At 40.4% G+C, this 12,604-nt stretch overlaps 2 protein-coding genes across 2 annotated transcripts in view; one reads left to right on the top strand and one right to left on the bottom strand.

Annotated features, from left to right (window-relative positions):
- The first annotated feature begins 810 nt into the window (after window positions 1–810).
- LOC128059914 (olfactory receptor 52Z1P-like) lies at window positions 811–1,830 on the top strand. The gene has a single exon (XM_052652169.1). The coding sequence runs from the start codon at window positions 811–813 to the stop codon at window positions 1,828–1,830; it is 1,020 nt and encodes a 339-aa protein (XP_052508129.1).
- Window positions 1,831–5,919: 4,089 nt separating this feature from the next.
- Window positions 5,920–12,604, bottom strand: part of RRM1 (ribonucleotide reductase catalytic subunit M1) — a 39,104-nt gene continuing 32,419 nt past the window's right edge. The window contains exons 16-19 of the mRNA XM_052652279.1: window positions 10,221–10,356; window positions 9,237–9,332; window positions 8,026–8,214; window positions 5,920–6,480 (exon numbers count right to left, since the gene is read on the bottom strand). Of these exons, the coding sequence (XP_052508239.1) occupies window positions 6,295–6,480; window positions 8,026–8,214; window positions 9,237–9,332; window positions 10,221–10,356 (607 nt within the window). The 3' untranslated portion in view covers window positions 5,920–6,294. The remainder of the gene's footprint in view (window positions 6,481–8,025; window positions 8,215–9,236; window positions 9,333–10,220; window positions 10,357–12,604) is intronic.

Here is a 12,604-nt window from a genome sequence, read left to right on the forward strand (position 1 = left end):
CCAATGTGGGGGCTTCCCAGGTGATGCTAGTGGTAAAGAACCCGCTTGCCAATGCAGGAGATGTTAAGAGATGTGGGTTCAATCCCTGGGTTGGGAAGGCCCTCTGGAGAAGGGCATGGCAACCCACTCCAGCATTCTTGCTTAGAGAATCCCATGGACAGATGAGCCTGGTATTTTCCTCACTCCCCAAAACCCCTACTTGGTCCTTCCCAGGTTTCTTAGACCAAAGATTCCTCATATACTTTTCTTCCTGCTAATCAAGGATCTTCTTCATCCTTTTTAGTGCCTCTGTGCCATCACTCCTTTTTCTTCTCTCCTACACCATACCTACTTTCCTCCAAATCTTTTTACTCAGCAATCAAATATCAGAAATATCACAGAAAGAGTATCTTTTTTAAAAATTTATTTGGCTGTACTAAGTCTTAGTTGTGGTATATGGGATCTAGTTCCCAGACCAGGGATCAAACCTGGGCCCCCTGCATTGGAAGCTCAGAGTCGCAGCCACTGGACCACCAGGGAGGTCCTGATAAACAGTATCTTGTAAGTTTACACCTCACGTACATAAGCTAAGAGCTCCCTGAAGACAAAGAATGTCTTGCTCATCTTTGTAGCTCCCATTACACCTGACACAATACCTGTCTATTCCCCCAGAGTGGCCATAGATATGGCCATAGATACATGAAGAGGTGGATCTTCATCACAAACCCCTCAGGCCCCAAAATAGCAATAGAAATTGGCTTTCTTCCACTGACCGTTTTGTTCTAACAGTCTCTGATCCCCACTTCTGGGGCCAGCCCAGGGCCAAAGCCAATGGGTGAGGATCGAAATACCAGCACCTTCAACATTTCCTACACCAACTTCTTCCTGGTAGGCTTTCCTGGATTGTCAGAGTGGAGGCCCTTCCTGGTCCTGCCTCTTACTTTCCTCTATGTGAGCATCATCTCTGCCAACGCCCTGGTCATCCACACAGTGGCAGCCCAGCGGAGCCTGCACCAGCCCATGTACGTGCTCATTGCCCTGCTCCTGGCTGTTAACATCTGTGCTGCTACAGCGGTGATGCCCAAAATGCTGGAAGGCTTTGTGCATTATGCTAACCCCATATCACTGCATGGCTGCCTGGCCCAGATGTTCTTCATCTACTTCACGCTCCTTCTGGACTACAACCTCCTGCTGGCCATGGCCCTAGACCGCTATGTGGCCATCTGCCACCCACTCCGCTACAGTGACCTGATGACCTCCCGTTTGCTGGGTGTACTGGCCTTTTTCGCCCTGACACGGAGCCTGGGAGTGGCAGTGCCCTTGGTGGTGCTAACCTCACGAGCTCAATTTTGCCGGACAGCGGTGATCCGACATTTCACCTGCGAGTACATTGCACTGCTGAGTATAGCTTGTGGGGACTTGACCTTCAACAACCATTTGGGGCTGGCCATGCGGTTGGCCACTGTGAGCTTTGATCTAGCCCTGCTGGGGACCTCCTACACCCGCATCATCTACGCTGCCTTTCAGATATCTTCCGGGGGAGCCCGAGCCAAGGCCTTGCACACGTGCAGCTCCCACTTACTGGTCATCCTCACCATCTACCTCTCTGGTCTCTCCACTTCCATCGTGTTCCGAGTAGCCAAGACTGTGTCTCAGGATGTCCAGAACCTCCTCAGTGCCATCTATGTGCTGCTCCCAGGAACCTTGAATCCAGTCATTTATGGGGTGAGGACCAGAGAGGTCCGGCAACATATAGAAAAGATGCTCTGTGGAAAGGAACTTGCCCGGGAAGTTAGGGAGAAGCCAGAGAGGCTGCAAAATATGAGAGTGGAAGGGAAACTGCCAGGGTGAACTTCCTCAATATGGGATATTGGGGCTGTAATCTCTGGGAACAAGAGATAAACAGGCAGTACTGAGGGACGGGCTGGAATCTCCTAAGATTACAGGCTCAACAGTGGGTTCACTGTTGGTAAACTATTCCTTTTAGAATGCTGTTTTCAATCCAATGATAAAATTGTTTCCCCCTATTTATCCCTGTTAGTTTCATTTCTCTGTCCTTTTCTCCCTGACTCCTGAGAAAGTCCCCAATTAATACCTGGATATATGGAGCTCCACTGGAAGTTATATAAAGTCATGCAGATGATCATTTGCCCTGAACACACAGTTTGAAACAAGTAATACAGGACAGACCCTTCCCTGGTGCCCAATCTGTCCCAAATATGGCATAAGACTTGACATGAACCCCAGTCTGACCAAATATCCAGGTCAGTCTTGAGGCCTAGGTCCAATCTAATGCAAGCACACAGGCTGGATTCCAGAGTTCAGGCAGTTCCAAACACAGGTGAGGCTCTGCCTGATATCCCTATCTGATACAGGCACACAGGCCAGGCCTATCCCAGGTGTCCAGTCTAGCCCAAACAGTTCCAGTCCAGCCAGGGGGTCCCAGCAGTCTGAGAGTCACCCAAACCAGGTCTTCTCTGGGGACCCAACCTCATCCAAAGGCCAGATTAGGCCTTTATCTGCACTTGAGCTTGATCCAAACCCATTGGTCAGGACACTCTTCCCGTAGTAGCCAGTGTGATTTATCTAAGTCACCCGTACTTGAAAGATCTCCTTAACTGTCATCTATGGAATGGGGTGTCCTTCAGGGATATCCTCAAAAGAGGTGTCCTGTACTGTGCAGAACCAGCTGTAAACCACCCAAGTTTTCTCTTCCTCTGTCAACTGATTATACAGAATGTCCCATGAGGCCATGGGTGCAGGCTGGCAGAGAAGCAGGAGTGAGAACCATGGGCATTTGGGCCACTTCTTCAGTAGATTACTTGTGCATCCAGGGCCTGCTTGAGGCCAGGCTTGTATATACAACTTCCATTTGATGATGCCACTATGGAATGCTACTATGCATGCCAACTTTAGGTTTAGTGGGCAGATAATACCTAGTTCATGACAGCAGTTCAGGATGCATAGGAACTTGATGGTCTTCAGTTAAGCAGGCTTGAGGCACAGTAAGTAGCAGCCAAAAAGCTGTCTCTCTCAAGGGATCGAAAGATACTTGAGTGGGTTGCATGACAGGCTGGACATGTTGCAGAGCCTTCTTTGTTCTGGGCCCCACTCAAAACTAGCAGCTTTTAGGGGCATATGGTAAATGGGTCAAAAGAACACACCCAAATGAGGAGTATGTTACCATTTTGCCTCCAAAATCCATAGAGGACCACTAGGCTTTATGCCTGTCTTTTGGTTATGAGTCAGAACAATTTATCCCTCACCATGGAAGGAATACCTCAATATGCCTCATACCACTGACCCCTGAAAACGTCATACTGGTAAGTCTATAGTAGCTGCTTCTTTTCGCTCACTAGGTCCAACCTGTACCTCAATGTAATGGAGCAGTGTGATGTACCACGGAGGAAAAATGATCAAGATGAACTATAAATTACAATACTGGGCTGGAGAGCTGATATATCCCTGAGGCAGAACACATAGATGGTAAGCCAGACCTTTGCCTCTTGTATTTGATTAGCAATATCCAGTGATGGTATTTTGCATATCTCTATTGCCACATCACCCCATGGGCTATCAGAGCTCTCTTCACTACTGCAAAGTCATGCTTAAATCTCATCAAATTAGAGAACCAATTCAGGAAAATTCGTCCGTAGGGTTCCATTCCAACAGAACCATTTTCAGTACCAAAACCTTTTATTAGTCAGGGTTCTCATTCTCCAAAGAAAATAAGCTGTGTGTGTGTGTGTATATATATATGCACACATATACTATCTTCTCTATATATTCCCTTGACCCTTGAACAATGCAAGGATTGGTTTTAGGACACACTAAGGATACGAAAATCCATGGATGTTTAAGCCCCATGATACATCCATGGTTCCACATTCAGATCCAACCAATCACAGATTGTATACTACTGCCACATTTATTGAAGAAATCCAAGTGTAAGTGGGCTCATGCACTTAAAACTCATGTTGTTCAATGGTCAACCATCTCTCTCCCCCCTCTATATACACACATCTATAAAATTGTGGAACTGGGAAATCCAAAATCGGGAGAGTAAGCCACTGGGATGGGAACCCAGAGCAAAGCAGACATTGCAGATCAGTCCAATGGAAGTCTGGAGGCAGCAGTCCTTCTTTCTCAGGGGACCACAGTCTTCTTCCTCTTAAGGACTTTAACTGATTGGATGAGGACACCCACATTTTGGAGAATGATCGGATTTACTCAAAGTCAATGAATTTAAATGCTAATTTCATCTAAAGAAATACCTTCATAGATCTATTTAGTGTTTGATCAAATATCTAGATACTATGGCCTAGCCAGCTGACACATAAAATCAACCATCACATTCCTTAGGCTCAGAGCAAGCCTAGAGAAGTATGAGTGTCCTAGCAGAGAGCCAATCCACAAAGACCTAGGAAAGCTATCAGAACATTAACTGAACATACTCTGAGAGCAGACTTCACTGCAAAAACATTTTGGAAACGACTCAGAATGTTTCAACAACAAAAATCACAAGCATTATAAAGAAACAGGAAAACATTCAAAGGAACAATATAAACTGACAAAAACCACTCCAGAGAAACTCAGCCATCAGACTTTCTAGACAGACATTAAAACAACTGTCTTAAACATAACCAAAGAGCTAAAGGAAAACAATGTAGTAACAGAGATTTTGTAGTAACAAAATCAGACTATCAACAAAGACAAATAAAAGGAATCAGACATTCTAGAGCTGGAAAGAGCAATAAGTGAAATGAAATTTTCACTAGAGGGGCTCAACAGCAAAGCTGAGGAAGAAGAAAGAATAAATGAACTGGAAGATAAGACTACTGAGATTAGAGGAAAAAATAAGATGAAGAAAAGTGAACAAAGCCTAAAGGACTCGTTGAGACACTAATAAAGTGGACTGATAAATGCAACACAGAAGTCCCAGAAGGAAAAGAGCAAAATCATTATCTGAAGTAATAATGGCTGAAAACTTCTCCAATTTAACAAAAGATATGAATCTACTATACCAAGCAGCTCAATAAACCCTAGTTAGGATAAATTCAGGGACCCACACCAAGACACATTATAATCAAATAGTCAAAAGTCATTAGTACAGTTAAACAGAAGATTACCAGATATTCCAATCACTGAACTTCTAGTACATACCCAAAAGAACTGAAAGCAGGAATTCAGACTACTTGTGCATCAATGTTAACAGCAGCATTACTCACAATAGCCAAAAGGTGGAAACAGCCCAAATGTCCATTAAGAGATGATTGGATAAACAAAATGGGGTGTATATATATATATATATGTGTGTGTGTGTATATATGCATATACATATATATATATACACGACGAGGTATTACTCGTCCTTAAAGAGATATGAAATTCTGATATGTGATACATAAATGAACCTTGAAAACATTATGCTAAGTGAGATAAGCCAGATAGAAAAGGACACATATTAAGATCCCTTCTACTTGAGATACCAAGAATAAGCAAATTTAGAGACAGGAAGTAGAATAGAAGTTACCAGGCAATGATAGGAGAAGGGGACCGGGAATTCATTGTTCTATATATAAACTTTCTGTTTGGAATGATGAAAAAGTTCTGGAAATAGTGGTGATGGCTGTACTTTGTATATGTATGTACTTAATGTCACTAAATTGTATACTTTAAAATGGGTAAAATGGTAACATTTAGTTATGCTTATTTTACCACAGTTTTTTAAAAAGAGGAAAAAGGCACATATTAAAATCAGAATTCTATATGGTATCTAAGTAATTTCTTAAAATTTCTTCTCTGAACTCTCAAAGAACAAAAAATGCTTTTACAAATTTGACCTTTGAAAGAAAATAAGTGACAAAATTAGTCTCACACAGTCATTTAGAAATGTTTATTATCTTTATTTCAGAATGACCTATTAAGACCATATGCAGATAAAGGCCCCATCAGCACTTCTCACAGGTTATGACTCATTTTGCTTCTATGCACACACCAAAGTTTCCTTACCAAAATGGAAGTCACCAGAAAAGGGGTGCCAGATGGGTGATAAAAACCCTACTTAATCACTCCCTATTTGCAAAATGACTTCTTTTGCATTTCTAAAACATCTACTTTGATTCCCAATATATCAATAAAAAAAAAAATAATTACTTTCACACTTATACAGAAATAGTACTTTAAACCAATTGATCTTTTTGCTGCAAGAAGGTCCAGTAAAGCCTTACCACTTCAAGCAAACCTACTGCACCTAACTATGCTCAAGAAGTAGTCTGGCTACTGAAGAAGTGCTGGTCTCTTCTAAGCCCTTCCTCAGGACCCACACATCAGACATTCATCTCTGTTCTCCAAAGAGCACACCATGGCTGCTGTGTTCCTCTCCTTCTCTTCTTCTTTCGATACCTTTTCCTTATCTTTCAGCTTTTCTTTATTTAGAGTGAACTGGATTGGATTAGCGGCTGGTCTTGTCCTTAAATAATACATCCCAGTCTTCAAACCCTAAAAGGGAAGTAAGTACAACTAATTAGGAGAAGCTGTGAGAATATTAAACATTCAAGACCAATTGTAAAATACATTTCCATAGACCAAGTCAAACTGCTTTCTAAATTTAGAATTATATCTCCTCTAGGAAGCCCCAGCTGTTTTTTTATTTGGGCTTCCCTGGTGGCTCAGATGGTAAAGAATCCGCTTGCAATGCGGGAGACCTGGGTTCGATCCCCAGGTTGGGGAGATCCCCTGGAGAAGGGAAAGGCTACTCACTCCAGTATTCTTGACTGGAGAATTCCATGGACAAAGGAGCCTGCTGGGCTGCAGTCCATGGGGTCGCAAAGAGTCGGACACGACTGAGTGACTAGGCACGGCACACACGCAGCACAGGAAGCCCTCTCAAAAACGCTTAGAGAGAGAGGAGACAGACAGTACACGCTACCCTTTTCACCACTGAAACAAGCTTATCTCTTTCAAAATGTCAAATATTTTTGTTCTCTAGTCTTTTTTTGTTTACGTGTACGACTTCCAAGTGTACCTAGGAAAACCTGTCTGCTTTAGATTATAACTATTCAGAGGTCTAGACTGTTTCTCTGTATAAGAACAGATGACGACTATTTCATGGATAAGAACCATCACCTTCTATTCAGTACCCTCAGTCCTGGAACACAGTACAAGTTCAATAAAAGTTTGTTAAATAAAAGGATAAAATTATAATTCTATATAAATACCTAGAACATTGTTAGGGAGTAAGAATACATTAAGGGGACTTCCCTGATGGTTCAGTGGTTGAGACTGCCTCACAATGCAGGAGACATGGCTTTGACCCCTGGTTCAGGAACTAAGATCCTGCATGCTGCAGAGCAACTAAGCCTGCACCCAACTGCTGAGCCCGCACACTCCAGGGTCCAAGCACCACAACTAGAAGGTCTGAGTGCCCCAGCGAAAAAGACCTGCGTGCCACAACTAAGACCCGACGCAAGCCAAATAAATAAAAATAAATATTCTTTTTTTTAAAAAAGAGTACATCACAGACTCACAGGTCTTTACAGTTGGCAGTGACTAGCTAAATGATTGGCTTTTATTCTGTTTTAAAGCTGGGAAACAATGGATATTTTTGAATAGGTGGTTGATGTATATAGTTTTATTTTAGGAATGGTAGCAGGACACAAGCTGGCCTACAGTAAAGATACCAGAAGCAAAGAGATCAGGTAAGAACTTAAGAATAAAGGTGGTGGTGGCGATGGAACAGAAAGAAAGGCATTCAGGAAATAGTACAAACGAACAACCAACAGCACACGGTGAATGATTACACGGGAAGTAAAGGAAGGATCATAGATAACTCCCATGAGCTTACAAACTTCGAACAAAATAATCCCACCCAAAATAAGAAAATTCAAAGTGAGAGCTTAATTTAGTATAAACCCGTGCGTTAGTTTTAACATATTGGACTTAAAGTGAAAGAACTTCCAGGTGGCAATATTTAATAGGTAGCTAGAATATAAAACTCTGTTCCAATTCTAAAATATTCCAAGTTGGTTGACTTCCTCCACCAACCTGTTTCCAGCCGTAGAAGTGCATACTAGTGAGTTTGCCATAGTTAGGCTCAGCAATATGTATGTTCAAAGACTGGCTTTGATCAATGAAAGCGCCTCTCTCGGCGGCCATCTTGAGTACGGTTTTCTGAGAGATTTCCCACACAGTCTTATAAAGCTGCTTCAGGTCATCAGGAATTTCTGGTATGCTCTGAAGAAGGTAAAGCAGATGCTATTGTACTCTGGTTGAAGAAAGCAGTATAATTAATAGAACGATGCCCTAGGGTCTGGCCGTGATTCTACTTCCAGTCAGATCTGATCTTAGCCATTCCATTTAATACAGTTTGATCCTCATCAAGTTTCCTAAGACTACTAACTTCCAGCTTACAAAGTCCAATAAAACCCCATCTAACCAACAAAATATTAATCTGGTGGTAGTTATGTAAGATTCATTTTTAATTGGTTAATGGCCAAAAGCTAAGCAATAAATGACCCTTGAGTTTTGCAGAAAATACAAAAACTCAGGGCTGTAACTCACAGAAACATGACCCAAGGAAGCAATGAGACAAAAACCCTTTAAATATGGTAGGACTCCACAAACTCCATTCGAAGTCAATAGAAATAAGGCTTTCATATTTCTTAGGTCTAGGGTTAGCATGCATCAAAACATAGACTGGCTAATGCTACAGTTTCCATCAGCAAATACAGAAATGTTACAGGAATCTTTATCTGTGTTGCTGAGCAGACCAATATCTAATAAGTGGCCTCTGTCTACAAATAAATGCTTCTTGATTCTCAATTGCAAATATTTTATTGTTAAACACTATTTGTGGCTCTGTCTTTTGAACTATCAGTCTTCAATCTCCATCAAACTTTTTAATTAAGTTTGACTCTAATTTCAGGCTTTACGTCACTGGTCTCCAAACTCTGATGCGCTCTGGAATTATCTAGAGTCTTTAAAAAATACTGATGCCTGAACTCTCATTCCCAGACATTTAATTGATATGGGAACAACCTAAGCTTCAGCTTTAATAGCTCTTTAATGTATTCTAATGTGCAGAAAAGTTGGGAACCATTGCTTTATAGTGCTGCACAAACAAGAGGGTAAGGCCTAGACATATGACCAGATGAACAGCCATTCTTTCTCTGTATTGCCTGGGATAATCGAGAAGGTACCAATGTTCAACTTAGCTCCTGAAGAGCACACTTTCTTTTTTTTTGGTCATTCTGTACCTGGATGGAGCCATTGCATGCAATAATCTGATTCTTCATCTCTTCATTCCACAAGCCCCGCTCAGTAAGATCTTTCAGTAAGTGAGGATTTACAATCTGAAAGGAAAAGGAGAAAAAATGTGAAGGAATAAACAACAACAGGGCCTGAAGAGGATTACACACTTGGAGTTTAACATTTGATTGCTTGGTAAATTCTATTTTTTATGAAACTGAGTGACATATCACATCACATGAAAGCTACATTCCTCTAAAATCCTGATACCTGTTATTCAAAACATAACATACAGTATTTGCAAAAGTGGAAGGAGCTAACTGCCTAACCTGGGTATGTAGAATGATTCTTTTCTTGTTTTAAGTATGGACACAACAAATACTTGAGAAAATTATAAATGTACCCAACCTTATAAATTATAAATGTACTCAAACCTTACAGAAATTTACTTCAGAATATTTGTGAATTCACAAATAAATATCTTTTAAATTAGTGGTTCTCAACCTGCACACAAGAATTACTTGGGAACCTCAAAAAAAAAAGAAAAAAAAAAAAACAACCACTGGTCCTTCCCATCAGAAATTCTAATTTGTAACCAAGGCTGAGAACACTATCTTAAAAGATACTTCTATACATCTGCAGTATCATCAACGTAAGCATTTGAGGCTATAGTATATGTGTTATAGTTTAGCACACGTAGTATAGCATAGTATATAACATATAGTACATGGTTTAAGAATGGTTACACATTGCATGAACTCTCAACAAGTTGCTTTCATACTCAACCCTCAATCCTTCATTCTTCTGACAGATATTTATAAAATGTCTATTATATGCCGAAGTAACATAAATAATATTAGAGATGACAGCTCACTTTATCAAAACTTTGCCCCCATTCTAAGATAGAGGGTCATCCTAAATATGGGTAGCATTTACTCCTAACATCAGGCTTCTAAAAGACTTTCCAGTAGGTCTGGTTGTAATCTTCTCACCTGAAATTCTCCTGACAAGACTCTGCGAGTGTAGATGTTACTGGTATAAGGTTCAATGGACTCATTATTTCCCAATATCTGAGCAGTTGAAGCAGTAGGCATCGGGGCAATAAGTAAACTGTTTCTTATACCATACCTGAAGAAAAGGAGATTATTAGGTGCTGGTCCGTATGTGACTATCTGTCAGGAAGACAGCTACTTTAATCATTGTAGTAAAGCAGTTGCTGCAATGCCATACATGTACTACACTCACATGCTGACGTTTGCATTTAACCCTTAGAGGGATGCAACTCTACAGTATGTCCCTCTCCTAAATGAATGACTGATTTCTAAACAGAATGAGCACAACTTTTACTGCTGACAACCTTTATCATGCCATGACTTATGCCATTTAAGAATCACAGCACTTGATACAACATCTTGCCCAAGGAAACACTCAAATGGCTGTTGGAGAGTCCCCACCTGTTTCAGGTACACTCATTTAACCCTCACTCTTTTCTAACAGACTATGTGATCACTGTGCTAGGCTCTTTAAGGAAACTTAATGATGTGAAAGTGGTAAGACCCAAACATCTATCACCACAACTCTTCATTATCCTGAATAGGATAATGAATAGAGAAAATGATGCTCAAAGTATAATATTCCTGACTTCCTCTATCACCTCGTTAATTAAAGTTCCTAGAAGAATGCTAACACCTTTTGACTCTATTCAGTGCCATAGAGAGTGCTTAAAAATGTAGTATCTGAGCTCTGAAAATCTTCAAACTGTGCTAAGCACATCTTTCAAAGCTCAGCCTAGGGACTTCCCTGGTGGTCCAGTGCTTAAAAGTCTGTCTTCCAATGCAGGAGATGTGGGTTTGATCTCTGGTTGAGAAACTAAGATCCTACATGCCTCACAGCAACTAAGCCCACATGCCTCAATGAAGAACCAGCACAGCCAAAATAAATTAACAATAACTGTCGTAATAAAATAGTAATAATAAAAACCTCAGCTGAAGAGATACCTATTCTAAAACATCTTTCCTGACCAGGCAGACAACACTAAATAAAGCTGTCAAATACAAGTATTTGCATTGCAAATATTTTTTATGACCTGTACCTTTACGTATATTTTATGTGTTTACATGTCTTATCTTACTTAGTTTCTCAAGCACAAAGAGCTTGCCTTTGCTACATTCCATACCTCTAGATTCTTGCCTGGAAAATTCCATGGACGGAGGAGCCTGGTAGGCTGCAGTCCATGGGATCGCTAAGAGTTGGACACGACTGAGCGACTTCACTTTCATGCATTGGAGAAGGAAATGGCAACCCACTCCAGTGTTCTTGCCTGGAGAATCTCAGGGATGGGGGAGCCTGGTGGGCTGCCGTCTATGGGGTTGCACAGAGTTGGACACCACTGAAGCGACTTAGCAGCAGCAGCAGCAGATTCATACAGTACTTAGCATCGAGCCTCATATCCTAATGGAGTGTGTACAACTGAAATTTCAACTTCTCTATGTCACTTTCTAGTTGTGAGGCATCAAGTAAACCACAAACTAGCTCCATGTCTTTACTCCTTCAGTAAAGTGGACAGTGGTTTGAAAAGTCACATACATCCAAACTATGGAATCATCTGTAATCACTAAAAACATTAGGTAGATTTGCATGTACTAAAAGAGAAAGATCTCCAAAATAAATCACTAAATAAAAAGTCTCAGAATGTGTCAAGTTTGATCACATCTGCAAACGAACTGAAAAAGGTCTAGAAAAACATATACCATTCATGCTGGTGATGTCTGAGAAAAGAAATAAGTTGGTTTTTTGTTTGTTTTGTAGGACAAGTGGTTTGCAGAAGAGGTATAAAAAAGGGCTTTTACTTTCTATTTTATTTCTCTACTTGAACTTTATTAACAATGAATGTGTATTTATGTTGAAATTTTTATTTTAATTTTGAAACTTTAAAAAGTTATACATAAAAGAAATTTAAACTACAGTATTTTGAGAAAAAAACAAAGGAAGAAATAGAGTTCAGGGGCATTTTTTTAAAAATTGAATTTGCATGTAAATACACATATATATACAAACCCAGAAGAAAGTCTGAGGATGATAGACAAAAAAATACAAACAGGTTTTTTAGGGGGAGGTGGTATTGGAATAATTTTCATTTCACTCCCTTTTCACTTGTATGTTTTTCTAAATTGTCTAACATATATTATTTGAGCAATGAAACAATCTGAAGGTAAACTGGTATTTTTAAAGAGCACTTTAAAGCTACTGCTTCCTTCTGCAAACATTAACCCAGACATGTCAGACAGTCATGATAGAAAGCAAAAGCAATTTGTTTCATTATTGACTCAGCAAAACATTCTGCCTGCACTCAAATTTCTTATGTTTATTAATCAAA

Source organism: Budorcas taxicolor, chromosome 15 (genome assembly GCF_023091745.1).
Source record: "Budorcas taxicolor isolate Tak-1 chromosome 15, Takin1.1, whole genome shotgun sequence".
NCBI lineage: Eukaryota > Metazoa > Chordata > Mammalia > Artiodactyla > Bovidae > Budorcas > Budorcas taxicolor.